Raw genomic sequence first — 19,764 nt, 5'->3', positions numbered from 1 at the left:
TGCTCAGCACCAGGGTGAAAGTTCACCTGGGGATGTGGCCCTGTGCTGTGACAGCCCTTTCCAGCAGCACTGGCATGTGCCCATGGCAGGTGCTCGGGAGCCCTGCCCCGGGCAGCAGCTGGACTTTGGGCATCACCTCCTCGAGTCAGGTCTTGTGGAAATGCAATAAATTAATACATGGAAAGAGAACAAAAATGAGCAGTCTCATTGATGAAGTAAAATCCAATCAATAAATAAGCCATCAGGCAAAGTAGAATTTTAAAAAATACCAATAAATCCCAAAGTTCTGAATAGAGCAACTTTATTCCTCAGACAGTGTTTCCTAAGTTTTTTTTCAAGGTTAAACCACCGTAGATAATTCTGTATGTAATTGATGGCACAATGTCTAATTCTGCAGCTGTAGCAATGACACAAATGTATGCACAGAGCACGATTTAAATCCAGCTGCATTTGAAGATATCAACTAAATGACAAAGTCTGATGCAAAGCATCTTTTCCAGTTAATCTGTGTCCTTTGCTGCGTGGGCTCTGACATGCTCATGTCAGTTGCTCTGAGGTGCTTGTGTTAATCAGTTTACAGAAGTTGGAGCAAAGTCTCACAGCCCAGCTGCCATTTTTTGCTTTAATTTATGAAATGCTGCTCATCCTTCTTCTCTGTGATTCATCTTATTGTCTCTTTTGTCTTAAAGGCTGCTGAGAAAAAGAACAAAGATCTTGAAGAGAAAGTCAGAACGCTAAGGACAGAAGTTGAAGAGAACAAACATAGGCAGACCAACCTTAAAACTGAATTAAAGAATTTTTTAGATGTACTAGACGGGAAGATAGATGAATTACATGATTTCCGACAAGGACTGTCTAAACTTGGGGTTGACAATTAGATGGCAATAGATCTCTTTTGTAATCTAGGGTCTGGATGTTTGATGTTTTGTTGATCCCAAACATGTGTTTTACAAAATATAACTAGAATGTTCCACTTGTTTGCATTGGTTTTGTACATAGAGGCTGAAAATTTGCTGTGGGGTTTTTTTTTTGGTGGGTTTCTTTTTTTTGTTTGTTTATTTACCAAATCAATCATGCTGCTCACTGAATTCTGTTGAGATTAGAAATTTTCTATATTGCTGCTCTGGCTTTGTGGGGTTGGGAACAGGTAGAGGGTTCTGTCTCAGGAATCTGGAACTAGATCTACCTTAAAATGAATATGCAGTTAGTTGTTGCAGGGAAATTTATATCTTTCTTAAGGGCTGTTGCAACCATAGAAACAGAAAAGAAGTCTTTTACTTGTCCGGACTATCAGCACTCTTAGCAGAATTGACTTTATTCCGTGGTGGAGCAGAGAGGTTAGCTGGAGCCCCTGCAGTTTGTAAAATGTGCCTGTGATGAGCTGCAGTCAGGAGAATCACTTCTCACAGATACCAGTATCTTTAGGGACCACATCAATCAGGCCCGATTCAGCCAAAAAAAGGCAGTGGATTTCAGATAACCTCTGGTTGAGGTTTCATGTTCTTGCCTGGACCCATACAGCACAAAGTCAACAGTGCAGAAATGAGTTTCAGCTCTTGAAGTGATGTGTCTTACCAGTCAGTGAGAACAGCTTCTCTTGCTTAGCAGCATCACCCCTCTCTGGCCTTCAGTTTTGAACCCATGTAGTTCCATCACTTTGTGCATCTCTGAAAAATGCCCACCTGAGTCTGGGGACCAGATAGTTATTTTTATAAGTGATATGTTTCTGGTTTTTACAGGACTCATGCCCTTCTGTGTGCAACTTGATTGTTGTTGATTGACTTCTGCAGCAGTGAGGAAGGGGACGTGGATCTGAAAAGCATCCTAAGGTTACGGGAAGGTGTTGCTCAGAAGCAAATTTCTGCCCAAGAGACTGGCAGGGCAATGGCCGTGGAAAATCAAAGTCCTTTTCTAGGATTTCTGCATTCTCTGGCAGTAGGGTAGGAATTAGTCACCTAGTTAGGTTGCAGCAAAAAAAAACAAACCCTCAACCTGAGAGGCAGAAATGCTCTTTTATTCTTGAACTGATTATTCAGCAGCTCTAAGAGTGTGTTGAGAAATGCAAGATCATATCCTGGTCTTCAGTGAGAAGGAAGTTCAGTTCATCACACACAGGGCTGTAAAAAGGATGGGAGACGAGAATCCAGCCCAAGCTTTGCTCTTTCCCCTAGGACTTCCTTCAGCTTCTTTCTCTTCTTTCTCCATAAGGTGTTTTCAGAGTGTTTACATGGGATCTTAAGTAATTAAGGAAAGTACTTTTGTGTGCATGGCATTGTAATTTGCTTGATTCAGGCAACAGTTTGGCTAAGCACTGTTTTAGTGCTTTCCAGCAGGGACTGATATAAAATGGCCATGCTTTTCTTGGAATTTCAGGGCTTTTTCCTTTTTTTGGCACATCTTGATTATTAAAGTGACCTTTAAAAGAAAGGTGGGCTGTAAATGAAACATGCATTGAATACTTTTTTGCAGATGAATATATAATCCCCGTGGTGTAGATAGGATCTGCATTGTCCCTTGAATTTTCATTTCATCTGTTACTTTGACATTATCTTCATTGCCTGTTTTTTAGAATGGACTTTGAGTATTTTTGCTTTTACTCCTTGGAAACAATGGATGTAAAGCTAGGACCTTTCATAACCATTATGACCATTTTAAGTCTCTTTTTTAAAAAAATGGTTTAGGCTGTTGATATGTAAAAATAAAAATAAAAATCAGGTACATAGCATGTAGGCGTGTGAAAATTAGACTTTGCCAGCATGGAAGATTCAACAGTTGCATAATGTGGGGTTAGATCAGACTTCTCAAAATTGAAAATGACGTCAGAAAGTGTGTGGTTGTGCACAAGTAGACTCCATTTTTAGTCTTTTTATTTGATAGAAAGTCAGATATACACCATAATTTAGCAGGCAGCTCATCCTGCTTCTCCTCTCCTCCCATGCTGCTTTTTGGTCCCTGCATCAGATGGGAGCCACAGATAACACAATTAAGAGCTGCAAGCAATACTACTCCTACTCCTCACAGTGGTTCATTGCTTTTGAACCAAGGATCCTGCCCTATCTTCCTTTTACTGCTGAGTAATCTTAGGGCTTCTCTTTATTTTAATATAAATTGTTTTTAACATGATGCTGGGTAAAAGGATGCAAAAGACTCTGTGAAAAAATTACATTATTTGGTTTAATCCAGATCTTACCGGAATTTTTGGGATTCTGTGGGAATTTACTGGGATACTTGGGACGCTGAGGGATAATTTTGGATTTCCTCTGGGCTATTCGGATTCTGAGGGTTTTACCGGGATTTTTACGGAGATACCTGAATTCTGAAGGCTCATTTTGGGTTTTTACTGGGATTTTTTTGGGGTTTCTACCGGGATTTCTGCAACTCCGAGGACAACTTTGGGTTTTCTTTGGGAATTTTGGGTTTTTCCTGGGACATGCGGAATTCTGAGGGACAGCCCCGGCTCAGTCGGAGTCGGAGTCGCTCTCGGCCTCCTTGACGTCCACGCTGAACTTGTACTCCTGGTCGCAGCCCATGTAGGCGTCGCTCATGAAGAACAGCGTGTAGTGCTGCGCGCCCGCCGCCGGCGCCACGAAGTCCAGCTTCACCTGGGGACGGGGACACCACCGCGGTCACCCGGGGTCACTCTGGGGTCACCTGAGGTCACTCTGGGGTCACCCGGGGTCACCTGGTGTCACCCAGGGTCACCCAGGCCGTGGCACCTTGGTGTGACCCAATGGCACCATGGTGTGACCCAACGGCACCTCGGTGTCACCCAGTCCAGCTTCACCTGGGGACGGGGACACCCGCGCGGGTCACCCGGGGTCACTCTGGGTCACCCGGGGTCACTCTGGGGTCACCCAGGGTCACCCGGGGTCACCCAGGCCATGGCACCATGGTGTGACCCAACGGCACCTCGGTGTCACCCAGTCCAGCTTCACCTGGGGACGGGGACACCACCGCGGGTCACCCGGGGTCACTCTGGGGTCACCCGGGGTCACTCTGGGGTCACCCGGGGTCACCCAAGGTCACCCAGCCCATGGCACCTCAGGGTCACCCAATGGCACCTCGGTGTCACCCAGTCCAGCTTCACCTGGGGACGGGGACACCACCGCGGTCACCGGGTCACTCTGGGGTCAACCGGGGTCACTCTGGGGTCACCCGGGGTCACCTGAGGTCACCCAGGCCATGGCACCACGGTGTGACCCAACGGCACCTCGGTGTCACCCAATGGCACCTGGTGTCACCCAGTCCAGCTTCACTTGTGGATGGGGACACCTGGGGTCACCCGGGGTCACTCTGGGGTCACCCGGGGTCACCTGGTGTCACCCGGGGTCACCTGAGGTCACCCAAGGTCACCCAGCCCATGGCACCTCAGTGTCACCCAATGGCACCTGGTGTCACCCAGTCCAGCTTCACCTGGGGACGGGGACACCCGCGGTCACCCGGGGTCACTCTGGGGTCACCTGAGGTCACTCTGGGGTCACCCAGGGTCACCTGGTGTCACCTGAGGTCACCCAGGCTGTGGCACCATGGTGTGACCCAATGGCACCTGGTGTCACCCAGTCCAGCTTCACCTGGGGACGGGGACACCACCACGGTCACCCGAGGTCACTCTGGGGTCACCCAGGGTCACCCAGGGTCACCCAGGGTCACCTGAGGTCACCCAGGGTCACCCAGCCCGTGGCATCTCAGGGTCACCCAATGGCACCTCGGTGTCACCCAGTCCAGCTTCACCTGGGGACGGGGACACCCGCGGTCACCCGGGGTCACTCTGGGGTCACCCGGGGTCACTCTGGGGTCACCCAGGGTCACTCTGGGGTCACCCGGGGTCACTCTGGGGTCAGCTGAGGTCACCCAGGGTCACCCAGGGTCACCCAGCCCGTGGCATCTCAGGGTCACCCAATGGCACCTCGGTGTCACCCAGTCCAGCTTCACCTGGGGACGGGGACACCACCGCGGGTCACCCGGGGTCACTCTGGGTCACCTGAGGTCACTCTGGGGTCACCCGGGGTCACTCTGGGGTCACCCGGGGTCACCCAGGGTCACCCAGCCCGTGGCATCTCAGGGTCACCCAATGGCACCTGGTGTCACCCAGTCCAGCTTCACCTGGGGACGGGGACACCCCGGGTCATCCGAGGTCACTCTGGGGTCACCCGGGGTCACCTGAGGTCACCCAGGCCATGGCACCACGGTGTGTCCCAATGCCACCTCGGTGTCACCCAATGGCACCTGGTGTCACCCAGTCCAGCTTCACCTGGGGACGGGGACACCTGGGGTCACCCGGGGTCACTCTGGGGTCAGCTGAGGTCACCCGGGGTCACCCAGGGTCACCCAGCCCGTGGCATCTCAGGGTCACCCAATGGCACCTCGGTGTCACCCAGTCCAGCTTCACCTGGGGACGGGGACACCCGCGGTCACCCGGGGTCACTCTGGGGTCACCCAGGGTCACTCTGAGGTCACCCAAGGTCACACAGCCTGTGGCACCTCAGGGTCACCCAATGGCACCTCGGTGCCACCCAGTCCAACTTCACCTGGGGACGGGGACACCCGTGCGGGTCACCCGGGGTCACTCTGGGGTCACCCGGGGTCACCCGGGGTCACCTGAGGTCACCCGGGGTCACCTGGGGTCACCCAGCCCGTGGCACCATGGTGTGACCCAATGGCACCTCGGTGTCACCCAGTCCAGCTTCACCTGGGGACGGGGACACCACCGCGGTCACCCGGGGTCACTCTGGGGTCACCCGGGGTCACTCTGGGGTCAACCGAGGTCACCCGGGGTCACCTGGGGTCACCTGAGGTCACCCAGCCATGGCACCACGGTGTGACCCAACGGCACCTCGGTGTCACCCAGTCCAGCTTCACCTGGGGACGGGGACACCACCACGGTCACCCGGGGTCACTCTGGGGTCACCTGAGGTCACCCGGGGTCACCCAGGGTCACTCTGGGGTCACCCGGGTCACCCAGGGTCACCCGGGGTCACTCTGGGGTCACCCAGGGTCACCCAGGCCATGGCACCACGGTGTGACCCAATGGCACCTCGGTGTCACCCAATGGCACCTGGTGTCACCCAGTCCAGCTTCACTTGTGGATGGGGACACCTGGGGTCACCCGGGGTCACTCTGGGGTCACCCGGGGTCACCTGGTGTCACCCGGGTCACCTGGTGTTACCCGGGGTCACCTGAGGTCACCCAATGTCACCCAGCCCGTGGCACCTCAGGGTCACCCAATGGCACCTGGTGTCACCCAGTCCAGCTTCACCTGGGGACGGGGACACCCCGGGTCATCCGAGGTCACTCTGGGGTCACCCAGTGTCACCCAGTGTCACCCAGCCCATGGCACCTCAGTGTCACCCAGGGTCACCTGAGGTCACCCAGGGTCACTCTGGGGTCACCCAGTGTCACCCAGCCCATGGCACCTCAGTGTCACCCAGGGTCACCTGAGGTCACCCAGTGTCACCCAATGTCACCCAGTCCAGCTTCACCCGGGGACGGGGACACCACCGCGGGTCACCCGGGGTCACTCTGGGGTCACCCAGGGTCACTCTGTGGTCACCCAGCTTGTGGCACCTCAGGGTCACACGGTGCCACGCCCCCTTCATGTCACCACCTGTGCCACCCCCACGGTGCCACCCATCCCGTGTCACCCTCCAGTGTCCCCACAGTGTCCCCGGTGCCACCCCGGTGCCACCCCGGTGCCACCCCGGTGTCACCCCGGTGTCACCTTGGCCTTCTGCTGCAGCGTCAGGCGTTTGATGGAGATGAGGCTGTTGGACTTGGAGTCCCCGATCACCACCACCAGCCTTCCTCGCGCTTCTGTGGGGACATTGGGGACATCGGGGACATCAGGGACATCAGGGACACTGCCACCTCACCACCATCCTCACCACCACCCACCAGCCCTCCTCGCGCTTCTGCGGGGACATCGGGGACATCAGGGACACTGCCACCTCAGTGCCACCCCATCACCATCCTCACCACCACCCACCAGCCCTCCTTGCGCTTCTGCGGGGACATTGGGGACATCGGGGACATCAGGGACACTGCCACCCCAGTGCCACCCCAGCACCACCCACCAGCCCTCCTCGCGCTTCTGCGGGGACAGCGGGGACATCGGGGACATCAGGGGACACTGCCACCTCAGTGCCACCCCACCACCATCTCACCACCACCCTCCAGCCCTCCTCGCGCTTCTGCGGGACATCAGGGACATCAGGGGACATCAGGGACACTGCCACCCAGTGCCACCCCAGCACCACCCACCAGCCCTCCTCGTGCTTCTGCGGGGACATCGGGGACATTGGGGACATCAGGGGACATCAGGGACACTGCCACCTCACCACCATCCTCACCACCCACCCACCAGCCCTCCTCGCGCTTCTGCGGGGACATCGGGGACATCGGGGACATCAGGGACACTGTCACCTCAGTGCCACCCCACCACCATCACCACCACCACCCACCAGCCCTCCTCGCGCTTCTGTGGGGACATCGGGGACATCAGGGACACTGCCACCTCAGTGCCACCCCACCACCATCCCCACCACCACCCACCAGCCCTCCTCGCGCTTCTGCAGGGACATCGGGGACATCAGGGACATCGGGGACATCAGGGACACTGCCACCTCAATGCCACCCCAGCACCACCCACCAGCCCTCCTCGCGCTTCTGCGGGGACATTGGGGACATCGGGGACACTGTCACCCCACCACCATCCTCACCACCACCCTCCAGCCCTCCTCGCGCTTCTGCGGGGACATCAGGGACATCAGGGACACTGTCACCCCACCACCATCCTCACCACCACCCTCCAGCCCTCCTCGCGCTTCTGCGGGGACATCGGGGACATCAGGGACATCAGGGGACATCGGGGACATCGGGGACATCAGGGGACATCGGGGACATCGGGGACATCAGGGGACATCAGGGACACTGTCACCTCAGTGCCACCCCACCACCATCCTCACCACCACCCACCAGCCCTCCTCGCGCTTCTGCGGGGACATCGGGGACATCAGGGACACTGCCACCCCACCACCATCCTCACCACCACCCTCCAGCCCTCCTCGCGCTTCTGCGGGGACATCGGGGACATTGGGGACATCAGGGGACATCGGGGACATCAGGGACACCGGGGACATCAGGGGACATCGGGGACATCGGGGACATCAGGGACACTGCCACCTCAGTGCCACCCCACCACCATCACCATCACCACCCACCAGCCCTCCTCGCGCTTCTGCGGGGACAGCGGGGACATCGGGGACATCAGGGGACACTGCCACCTCAGTGCCACCCCATCACCACCCACCAGCCCTCCTCGCGCTTCTGCGGGGACATCGGGGACATCAGGGGACACTGCCACCTCAGTGCCACCCCACCACCATCTCCATCACCACCCTCCAGCCCTCCTCGCACTTCTGCAGGGACATCGGGGACATTGGGGACATCAGGGACACTGTCACCTCAGTGCCACCCCACCACCATCCTCACCACCACCCACCAGCCCTCCTCGCGCTTCTGCGGGGACAGCGGGGACATCAGGGGACACTGCCACCTCAGTGCCACCCCACCACCATCCCCACCACCACCCACCAGCCCTCCTCGCGCTTCTGCGGGGACATTGGGGACATCGGGGACATCAGGGACACTGCCACCCCACCACCATCCCCACCACCACCCTCCAGCCCTCCTCGCGCTTCTGCGGGGACAGCGGGGACATCGGGGACATCAGGGGACACTGCCACCTCAGTGCCACCCCACCACCACCCACCAGCCCTCCTCGTGCTTCTGCGGGGACATCGGGGACATCAGGGACATCGGGGACATCAGGGGACATCAGGGACACTGCCACCCCAGTGCCACCCCAGCACCACCCACCAGCCCTCCTCACGCTTCTGCGGGGACATCGGGGACATCGGGGACATTGGGGACATCGGGGACACTGCCACCTCAGTGCCACCCCACCACCATCACCAGCACCACCCACCAGCCCTCCTCGCGCTTCTGCGGGGACATCGGGGACATCAGGGACATCAGGGACATCGGGGACATCGGGGATATCGAGGACATCAGGGGACACCGGGGACACTGGGGGACGTGGGGGAGCGGTGGGACGGAGGGGATGGGGATGGACGGGATCCCGGTGCTGCCGTACCTGTGGGAACAGGGGGGCGATGACCGGCCCGGTGACCTCCTCCTCACGCTCCAGCTGCACCAGCACCACCACGGGGCCACCGCTGGGGACAGGGACGGGGTCAGCGACCCCAAACCCCAAATCCCAAACCCCAAACCCCATCCTGATCCCATCCCAAACCCCAAATCCATCCCAAACCCCAAATCCATCCCAAACCCCATCCTGACCCATCCAAAGCCCAAACCCCATCCTGATCCCATCCCAGCACCACCACGGGGCCACCGCTGGGGACAGGGACGGGGTCAGCGACCCCAAACCCCAAATCCCAAACCCCAAACCCCATCCTGATCCCATCCCAAACCCCAAACCCCATCCTGATCCCATCCCAAACCCCAAACCCATCCCAAACCCCATCCTGATCCCATCCCAGCACCACCACGGGGCCACCGCTGGGGACAGGGACGGGGTCAGCGACCCCAAACCCCCAAATCCCAAACCCCAAACCCCACCCTGATCCCACCCCAAACCCCAAACCCATCCCAAACCCCACCCTGATCCCATCCCAGCACCACCACGGGGCCACCGCTGGGGACAGGGACGGGGTCAGCGACCCCAAACCCCAAATCCCAAACCCCATCCTGATCCCACCCCAAACCCCAAACCCCATCCTGATCCCATCTCAAACCCCAAATCCATCCCAAACCCCAAACCCATCCCAAACCCCATCCTGACCCCATCCCAAACCCCAAACCCCAAACCCTGTCCTGATCCCATCCCAAACCCCAAATCCATCCCAAACCCCCTCCTAATCCCATCCCAGCACCACCACGGGGCCACCGCTGGGGACAGGGACGGGGTCAGCGACCCCAAACCCCATCCCGAACCCCAAACCCCATCCTGATCCCATCTCAAACCCCAAACCCCATCCCAAACCCCAAATCCATCCCAAACCCCATCCTGATCCCATCCCAATGATCCCAATGAACTCAACGATCCCAGTAACTCCAATGACCCGATCCCAACCCCGATGACCCCGCTGACCCCGATGACCCCGGTCTCACCTGCAGATGTTGTCCCTGTCCCCCACCCCGTAGGACAGCTCCATGTTGGGGTAGCGGTTGAAGAGCCATCTCCACGATCCCAATGAACTCAACGACCCCAACGATCCAATGACCCCAATCCCATCCCAACGACCCCAATCCCAACCCCGCTGACCCCGGTCTCACCTGCGGATGTTGTCCCTGTCCCCCACCCCGTAGGACAGCTCCATGTTGGGGTAACGGTTGAAGAACCATCTCCATGATCCCAACGATCCCAACGATCCCAATGACTCCGATCCCAACCCCGATGACCCCGCTGACCCCGATGACCCCGATGACCCCGGTCTCACCTGCGGTTGTTGTCCCTGTCCCCCACCCCGTAGGACAGCTCCATGTTGGGGGTAGCGGTTGAAGAACCATCTCAACGATCCCAATGACCCCGATCCCAACCCTGAAGACCCCAATCCCATCCCAATGACCCCGATCCCAACCCCGATGACCCCAATCCCAACCCCGATGACCCCGATGACCCCGGTCTCACCTGCGGATGTTGTCCCTGTCCCCCACCTTGTAGGACAGCTCCATGTTGGGGTAACGGTTGAAGAACCATCTCCATGATCCCAATGACCCCGATCCCAACCCCGAAGACCCCAATCCCAACCCCGATGACCCCAATCCCAACCCCGATGACCCCAATCCCAACCCCGATGACCCCGATGACCCCGGTCTCACCTGCAGATGTTGTCCCGGTCCCCCACCCCGTAGGACAGCTCCATGTTGGGGTAGCGGTTGAAGAACCGTCTCCATGATCCCAGTGAACTCAACGATCCCAATGACCCCGATCCCAACCCCGATGACCCCGCTGACCCCGATGACCCCGGTCTCACCTGCGGATGTTGTCCCTGTCCCCCACCCCGTAGGACAGCTCCATGTTGGGGTAGCGGTTGAAGAACCATCTCCATGATCCCAATGACCCCGATCCCAACCCTGAAGACCCCAATCCCAACCCCGATGACCCCAATCCCAACCCCAATGACCCCAATCCCAACCCCAATGACCCCGATCCCAACCCCGATGACCCCGATGACCCCGCTGACCCCGGTCTCACCTGCGGATGTTGTCCCTGTCCCCCACCTCGTAGGACAGCTCGATGTTGGGGGTAGCGGTTGAAGAACCATCTCCATGATCCCAATGACCCCGATCCCAACCCTGAAGACCCCAATCCCATCCCAATGACCCCGATCCCAACCCCCGATGACCCCGATGACCCCGATGACCCCGGTCTCACCTGCGGATGTTGTCCCTGTCCCCCACCTCGTAGGACAGCTCGATGTTGGGGTAGCGGTTGCAGAAGCGCGCCACGTCGGCGATCTGCGCCTCGGGCAGCTGCAGCAGCGCCGTGCGCTCCTCGTCCTCCATCTCCATGATGTCAAACACGCTCTCCACGCCCTGCAATTGCCACCATCGGCCCAAGGTGTCCCCTGGGTGTCCCCTGGGTGTCCCCAGGGTGTCCCCAAGGTGTCCTCAAGGTGTCCCCAAGGTGTTCCCTTGGTGTCCCCAAGGTGTTCCCTTGGGTGTCCCCAAGATGTCCCTAAAGTGTCCCATGGGAACCAAGGTGTTCCCTGGGTGTCCCCAAGGTGTTCCCTTGGTGTCCCCAAGGTGTCCCTAAAGTGTCCCATGGGTCCCAAGGTGTCCCCAATGTCCCTTGGGTGTCTCCAAGGTGTCCCTAAAGTGTTCCCTTGGGTGGCCCCAAGGTGTCCCCTGGTGTCTCCAAAGTCCCCTGGGTGTCCTCAAGGTGTTCCCAAGGTGTCCCCAAGGTGTCCTTAAACTATCCCATGGGTCCCAAGGTGTCCCCAAAGTCCCCTGGGTGTCCTCAAGGTGTCCCCAAGGTGTCCCCTGGGTGTCCCCAAGGTGTCCCCAAGGTGTCCCCTGGGTGTCCCCAAGGTGTCCCCAAGGTGTCCCCTGGGTGTCCCCAAGGTGTCCCCAAGGTGTCCCCTGGGTGTCCCCAAGGTGTCCCCAAAGTCCCCTGGGTGTCCTCAAGGTGTCCCCAAGGTGTTCCCTTGGTGTCCCCAAGGTGTCCCCAAAGTCCCCTGGGTGTCCCCAAGATGTCCCCAAGGTGTTCCCTGGGTGTCCCCAAGGTGTCCCTAAAGTGTCCCATGGGTGTCCCCAAGGTGTCCCCAATGTCCCCTGGGTGTCCCCAAGGTGTCCCCAAGGTGTCCCCTGGGTGTCCTCAAGGTGTCCCCAAGGTGTCCCCTGGGTGTCCCCAAGGTGTCCCCAAAGTCCCCTGGGTGTCCTCAAGATGTCCCCAAAGTGTTCCCTGGGTGTCCCCAAGGTGTCCCTAAAGTGTTCCCTTGGGTGTCCCCTGGGTGTCCCCAAGGTGTCCTGTGGGTCTAAGGTGTCCCCAAGGTGTTCCCTTGGTGTCCCCAAGGTGTCCCCTGGGTGTCCTCAAGGTGTCCCCAAGGTGTTTCCTTGGTGTCCCCAAAGTCCCCTGGGTGTCCCCAAGGTGTCCCCAAAGTCCCCAAGGTGTTCCCATGGGTGTCCCCAGGGTGTCCCTAAAGTGTCTCCTGGGTGTCCCCAAGGTGTCCCCAATGTCCCCTGGGTGTCCCCAAGGTGTCCCCTGGGTGTCCCCAAGGTGTCTCCTGGGTGTCCCCAAGGTGTTCCCTTGGTGTCCCCAAAGTCCCCTGGGTGTCCCCAAGGTGTCCGCAATGTCCCCTGGGTGTCCCAAAGGTGTCCCCAATGTCTCCTGGGTGTCCCCAATGTCCCCTGGGTGTCCCCTGGGTGTCCCCAAGGTGTCTCCTGGGTTCTCCCCAAGGTGTCCCTAAAGTGTCCCATGGGTGTCCCCAAGGTGTCCCCAAGGTGTTCCCTTGGTGTCCCCAAGGTGTTCCCTGGGTGTCCCCAAGGTATCCTTAAACTATCCCATGGGTCCCAAGGTGTCCCCAAAGTCCCCTGGGTGTCCTCAAGGTGTCCCCAAGGTGTTCCCTTGGTGTCCCCAAGGTGTCCCCAAAGTCCCCAAGGTGTCCCCTGGGTGTCCCCAAGGTGTCCCCTGGGTGTCCCCAAGGTGTCCCCAGGGTGTTCCCTTGGGTGTCCCCAAGGTGTCCTGTGGGTTCAAGGTGTCCCCAAGGTGTTCCCTGGGTGTCCCCAAGGTGTTCCCTTGGTGTCCCCAAGGTGTCCCTAAAGTGTCCCATGGGTCCCAAGGTGTCCCCAATGTCCCTTGGGTGTCTCCAAGGTGTCCCTAAAGTGTTCCCTTGGGTGGCCCCAAGGTGTCCCCAAGGTGTTCCCTTGGTGTCCCCAAAGTCCCCTGGGTGTCCCCAAGGTGTCCCTAAAGTATCCCAGGGGTCCCAAGGTGTCCTCAAGGTATCCCCAAAGTCCCCTAGGTGTCCCCAAGGTGTTCCCATGGGTGTCCCCAGGGTGTCCCTAAAGTGCCCCATGGGTGTCCCCAAGGTGTCCCCAATGTCCCCTGGGTGTCCTCAAGGTGTCCCCAAGGTGTTCCCTTGGTGTCCCCAAGGTGTCCCCAAAGTCCCCTGGGTGTCCCCAAGGTGTCCCCAAGGTGTCCCCTGGGTGTCCCCAAGGTGTCCCCAATGTCCCCTGGGTGTCCCCAAGGTGTCCCCAATGTCCCCTGGGTGTCCCCAAGGTGTCCCCTGGGTGTCCCCAAAGTGTCTCCTGGGTGTCCCCAAGGTGTCCCCAATGTCCCCTGGGTGTCCCCAAGGTGTCCCCAGGGTGTCCCCAAGGTGTCTCCTGGGTGTCCCCAAGGTGTCCCCTGGGTGTCCCCAAGGTGTCCCCTGGGTGTCCCCTGGGTGTCCCCAAGGTGTCCCCAAGGTGTCCCCTGGGTGTCCCCAAGGTGTCCCCTGGGTGTCCCATGGGTGTCCCCAAGGTGTCCTGTGGGTCCAAGGTGTCCCCAAAGCGTTCCCTGGGTGTCCCCAAGGTGTCCCCAATGTCTCCTGGGTGTCCCCAATGTCCCCTGGGTGTCCCCTGGGTGTCCCCAAGGTGTCTCCTGGGTTCTCCCCAAGGTGTCCCTAAAGTGTCCCATGGGTGTCCCCAAGGTGTCCCCAATGTCCCCTGGGTGTCCCCAAGGTGTTCCCTGGGTGTCCCCAAGGTGTCCCTAAACTATCCCATGGGTCCCAGGGTGTCCCCAATGTCCCCTGGGTGTCCCCAAGGTGTCTCCTGGGTGTCCCCTGGGTGTCCCCAAGGTGTCTCCTGGGTTCTCCCCAAGGTGTCCCTAAACTATCCCATGGGTCCCAGGGTGTCCCCAATGTCCCCTGGGTGTCCCCAAGGTGTCCCCAGGGTGTCCCCAAGGTGTCTCCTGGGTGTCCCCAAGGTCCCCTGGGTGTCCCCAAGGTGTCCCCAGGGTGTCCCCTGGGTGTCCCCTGGGTGTCCCCGGGCCGTACCTTGTCCGTGCAGCGTTTGATGTGCTCCGAGGTGAAGTGGGGCAGCTGCTTCAGGTACGAGTCCTTGGACCACATGGCCTGAGTGACCATCTGGGCCAGCTCCATGGCGGCCAGCGCCGGGCTGAGCCAGCCGTTGCTGGACAGCACGTCCACGCAGGCCTGGATCAGCCGGATGGCCTGGACACACGGACAGGAGCGGTCAGCGGTGGCCAGTGGTGGCCAGGGATGGTCACTGATGGTTAGTGATGGTCAGTGGTGGTCAGTGATGGTCAGGGATGGTCAGTGGTGGTCAGGGATGGTCAGAGATGGTCAGGGATGGTCAGGGATGGTCAGTGGTGGTCAGGGATGGTCAGAGATGGTCAGGGATGGTCAGGGATGGTCAGTGGTGGTCAGTGGTGGTCAGGGATGGTCAGGGGTGGTCAGTGGTGGTCAGTGGTGGTCAGGGATGGTCAGAGATGGTCAGGGATGGTCAGGGATGGTCAGTGATGGTCAGTGGTGGTCAGGGATGGTCAGGGATGGTCAGGGATGGTCAGGGATGGTCACTGATGGTCAGTGGTGGTCAGGGGTGGTCAGGGATGGTCAGGGATGGTCAGGGGTGGTCAGGGATGGTCAGTGGTGGTCAGTGACAAGGACATGGACATGGACACAGCCAGCCGTTGCTGGACAGCACGTCCACGCAGGCCTGGATCAGCCGGATGGCCTGGACACACGGACAGGAGCGGTCAGCGGTGGCCAGTGGTGGCCAGGGATGGTCACTGATGGTTAGTGATGGTCAGTGGTGGTCAGTGATGGTCAGGGATGGTCAGTGGTGGTCAGGGATGGTCAGAGATGGTTAGTGGTGGTCAGGGATGGTCAGGGGTGGTCAGTGGTGGTCAGTGACAAGGACATGGACATGGACATGGACACAGCCAGCCATTGCTGGACAGCACGTCCACGCAGGCCTGGATCAGCCGGATGGCCTGGACACACGGACAGGGGCGGTCAGCGGTGGCCAGTGGTGGTCAGGGGTGGTCAGTGGTGGTCAGGGATGGTCAGTGGCGGTCAGTGGTGGTCAGGGATGGTCAGTGGTGGTCAGTGGTGGTCAGGGATGGTCAGGGATGGTCAGTGGTGGTCAGTGGTGGTCAGGGATGGTCAGGGATGGTCAGTGGTGGTCAGTGGTGGTCAGGGATGGTCAGTGGTGGTCAGTGGTGGTCAGGGATGGTCAGTGGTGGTCAGGGATGGTCAGGGATGGTCAGGGATGGTCAGGGATGGTCAGTGGTGGTCAGTGGTGGTCAGTGATGGTCAGGGATGGTCAGTGGTGGTCAGTGGTGGTCAGGGATGGTCACTGATGGTTAGTAGTGGTCAGGGATGGTCAGGGATGGTCAGGGATGGTCAGGGATGGTCAGGGATGGTCAGGGGTGGTCAGGGATGGTCAGTGGTGGTCAGGGATGGTCAGGGATGGTCAGGGATGGTCAGTGGTGGTCAGTGACGGTCAGGGGTGGTCAGGGATGGTCAGGGATGGTCAGTGGTGGTCAGTGATGGTCAGTGGTGGTCAGTGGTGGCCAGGGATGGTCAGTGATGGTTAGTGGTGGTCAGGGATGGTCTGGGATGGTCAGTGGTGGCCAGTGGTGGCCAGGGATGGTCAGTGGTGGTCAGGGATGGTCAGTGGTGGTCAGTGACAAGGACATGGACATGGACATGGACACAGCCAGCCGTTGCTGGACAGCACGTCCACGCAGGCCTGGATCAGCCGGATGGCCTGGACACACGGACAGGAGCGGTCAGCAGTGGCCAGTGGTGGTCAGGGATGGTCACTGATGGTCAGTGGTGGTCAGGGATGGTCACTGATGGTCAGTGGAGGTCAGGGGTGGTCAGGGATGGTCAGTGACACAGACAAGGATGGTCAGTGGTGGTCAGGGATGGTCAGTGGTGGTCAGGGATGGTCAGTGGTGGTCAGTGGTGGTCAGGGGTGGTCAGGGATGGTCAGGGGTGGTCAGGGATGGTCAGGGGTGGTCAGGGATGGTCAGTGGTGGTCAGGGATGGTCAGGGATGGTCAGGGATGGTCACTGATGGTCAGTGGTGGTCAGGGGTGGTCAGGGGTGGTCAGGGGTGGTCAGGGATGGTCAGGGGTGGTCAGTGGTGGTCAGTGACAAGGACATGGACATGGACACAGCCAGCCGTTGCTGGACAGCACGTCCACGCAGGCCTGGATCAGCCGGATGGCCTGGACACACGGACAGGAGCAGTCAGCGGTGGCCAGTGGTGGCCAGGGATGGTCACTGATGGTTAGTGGTGGTCGGGGATGGTCAGTGGTGGTCAGGAGTGGTCAGGGATGGTCAGTGGTGGTCAGGAGTGGTCAGGGATGGTCAGTGATGGTCAGGGATGGTCAGGGATGGTCAGTGGTGGTCAGGGATGGTCAGTGGTGGTCAGTGACACAGACAAGGATGGTCAGTGGTGGTCAGGGGTGGTCAGTGGTGGTCAGGGGTGGTCAGGGATGGTCAGTGGTGGTCAGTGGTGGTCAGGGATGGTCAGTGGTGGTCAGTGACACAGACAAGGATGGTCAGTGGTGGTCAGGGGTGGTCAGTGGTGGTCAGGGGTGGTCAGGGGTGGTCAGGGATGGTCAGTGGTGGTCAGGGATGGTCAGGGATGGTCAGGGATGGTCAGTGGTGGTCAGTGGTGGTCAGGGATGGTCAGGGATGGTCAGTGGTGGTCAGGGGTGGTCAGGGATGGTCAGGGATGGTCAGGGATGGCCAGGGGTGGTCAGTGGTGGTCAGTGACAAGGACATGGACATGGACACAGCCAGCCGTTGCTGGACAGCACGTCCACGCAGGCCTGGATCAGCCGGATGGCCTGGACACACGGACAGGGGCGGTCAGCGGTGGCCAGTGGTGGCCAGGGGTGGTCAGTGATGGTTAGTGGTGGTCAGGGGTGGTCAGTGGTGGCCAGGGATGGTCAGTGGTGGTCAGGGGTGGTCAGGGATGGTCAGTGGTGGTCAGTGGTGGCCAGTGGTGGCCAGGGATGGTCAGGGATGGTCAGTGGTGGTCAGGGATGGTCAGTGGTGGTCAGGGGTGGTCAGGGATGGTCAGTGGTGGTCAGGGATGGTCAGTGATGGTCAGTGGTGGTCAGGGATGGTCAGGGATGGTCAGTGACAGCCAGGGATGGGAACTTCATGGGATGGACCCAGCCTGGAGCAGTTCCTGCAGAACTGGCCCCATGGAACAGTGACCACATGGGGCAATCCCTGGAGAACTGACCCCAAGGGATGGAGCCAGGCTGGAATTCCTGCAGAATTGACCCCAAGGGATGGAATTCCTGCAGAATTGACCCCAAGGGATGGAATTCCTGAAGAACTGACCCCAGGGGATGGAATTCCTGGATAATTGACCCCAAGGGATGGAATTCCTGCAGAATTGACCCCAAGGGATGGAATTCCTGCAGAATTGACCCCAAGGGATGGAATTCCTGAAGAACTGACCCCAGGGGATGGAATTCCTGGATAATTGACCCCATGGGATGGAATTCCTGGAGAACTGACCCTAGGGGATGGAATTCCTGAAGAACTGACGCCATGGGCTGGAATTCCTGGAAAACTGACCCCAGGGGATGGAATTCCTGAAGAACTGACGCCATGGGCTGGAATTCCTGGATAATTGACCCCATGGGATGGACCCAGGATGGAATTCCTGGAGAACTGACCCCAGGGGATGGAATTCCTGGATAATTGACCCCATGGGATGGAATTCCTGGAGAACTGACCCTAGGGGATGGAATTCCTGAAGAACTGACGCCATGGGCTGGAATTCCTGGAAAACTGACCCCAGGCGATGGAATTCCTGAAGAACTGACGCCATGGGCTGGAATTCCTGGATAATTGACCCCATGGGATGGACCCAGGATGGAATTCCTGGAGAACTGACCCCAGGGGATGGAATTCCTGAAGAACTGACCCCAGGGGATGGACCCAGGATGGAATTCCTGGAGAACTGACCCCAGGGGATGGAATTCCTGAAGAACTGACCCCAGGGGATGGAATTCCTGGATAATTGACCCCATGGGATGGACCCAGGATGGAATTCCTGGAGAACTGACCCCAGGGGATGGAATTCCTGAAGAACTGACGCCATGGGCTGGAATTCCTGGAGAACTGACCCCAGGGGATGGAATTCCTGAAGAACTCACCCCAAGGGATGGACCCAGGCTGGAATTCCTGGAGTAGTGACCCCATGGGATGGAGCAACCCCTGGAGAACCTCATTATCCCGCTTTCCTCGGCCATAAATCCCACCCCACCCCAAACCCAGCCCGTTCTGCCGCGACGGCTGCGGGATCCCTCCAGCTCCTCATCCCAAGAACCTGTGCTGCAGCCCCCGTGCCCCGAGCGGCGTTTTGGGATCGGGGGGTCCCACCTTGCTGAGGATCTCCTCGGTGTCCGACTGCAGCTCGGCGCTCAGCTGCATCCGGGACAGGTGGGCCTGGAGCAGCAGGTTGGTCTTGACGTGGGGGTCGTTGAATTTGGGGTTGGTCAGTTTGTGGGGCACCTTCTGGGACAGCTGGGGGTGGAGGAGAAACCCTTCAGTGCCCGACCCCCAAACCGGTGCTCGACCCCGAAAACGGCTTCATCGCCGGGGCGGGGCAGGGAGAGAGGTTTGGGATTACGGAATGGACGGGGTTGGGGATGTCGAGTGCTCATCCCAATCCCGATCCCGTTCGTCCCATTCCATCATTCCCGTTGATCCCGTCCCACTGATCCTAGCGATCCTATTCCCAACCCATCCCGGTGATCCCGTTGATCCTATCGCATTGATCTCACTGACCCCATTGATCCCATCCCAAACCCGGACGTGGCGCAGCAGGCTGTCCTCGTGGTGCCGGATGGGGATGATCCCATTGATCCCATCCCACTGATCCCAATGATCCCAATGATCCCACTGACCCCATCCCATGGATCCCATTGACCCCATCCCATTGATCCCAATGATCCCACTGACCCAATCCCATTGATCCCATTGACCCCACTGACCCAATCCCATTGATCCCATTGACCCCACTGACCCAATCCCATGGATCCCATTGACCCCATCCCACTGATCCCACTGATCCCAATGATCCCACTGACCCAATCCCATGGATCCCATTGACCCCATCCCACTGATCCCACTGATCCCAATGATCCCACTGACCCCATCCCATGGATCCCATTGACCCCACTGACCCCATCCCATGGATCCCA

General features: G+C 58.8%; 2 protein-coding genes across 2 annotated transcripts in view; both read right to left on the bottom strand.

The window, feature by feature from the left end:
- Positions 1-3,440: 3,440 nt before the first annotated feature.
- Positions 3,441-7,395, bottom strand: LOC137467206 (U5 small nuclear ribonucleoprotein 200 kDa helicase-like). The gene is made up of 3 exons (XM_068178742.1): positions 7,335-7,395; positions 6,719-6,810; positions 3,441-3,602 (listed from the first exon to the last, which is right to left on the bottom strand). The coding sequence occupies exons 1-3, from the start codon at positions 7,393-7,395 to the stop codon at positions 3,459-3,461; spliced, it is 297 nt and encodes a 98-aa protein (XP_068034843.1). The 3' UTR covers positions 3,441-3,458.
- A 1,427-nt stretch (positions 7,396-8,822) lies between these two features.
- The window catches only part of LOC137467207 (U5 small nuclear ribonucleoprotein 200 kDa helicase-like), a 62,577-nt gene continuing 51,635 nt past the window's right edge, over positions 8,823-19,764 (bottom strand). Inside the window, 5 exon segments of the mRNA XM_068178743.1 lie at positions 8,823-8,891; positions 9,152-9,233; positions 11,459-11,619; positions 14,556-14,732; positions 18,941-19,084. Of these exon segments, the coding sequence (XP_068034844.1) occupies positions 8,823-8,891; positions 9,152-9,233; positions 11,459-11,619; positions 14,556-14,732; positions 18,941-19,084 (633 nt within the window).

This window comes from Anomalospiza imberbis, unplaced genomic scaffold, assembly GCF_031753505.1.
Source record: "Anomalospiza imberbis isolate Cuckoo-Finch-1a 21T00152 unplaced genomic scaffold, ASM3175350v1 scaffold_534, whole genome shotgun sequence".
NCBI classification, from domain to species: Eukaryota; Metazoa; Chordata; class Aves; order Passeriformes; family Viduidae; genus Anomalospiza; species Anomalospiza imberbis.
The sequence above is the reverse complement of the archived record's forward strand: the minus strand, read 5'-3'. Positions and strand labels throughout refer to the sequence as shown.

What these genes read in the sequence shown, in the direction of transcription:
- LOC137467206 (XM_068178742.1), bottom strand. Translation starts at nt 7,395, where the DNA reads ATGTCCCCGATGTCCCCGCAGAAGCGCGAGGAGGGCTGGTGGGTGGGT. An exon ending in GGTGGGTGGTGAGGATGGTG is followed by an intron (nt 6,811 to 7,334) that starts GTGAGGTGGCAG and finishes ATGTCCCCACAG; the next exon opens with AAGCGCGAGGAAGGCTGGTG. An exon ending in CGCTGCAGCAGAAGGCCAAG is followed by an intron (nt 3,603 to 6,718) that starts GTGACACCGGGG and finishes CCCCGTCCCCAG; the next exon opens with GTGAAGCTGGACTTCGTGGC.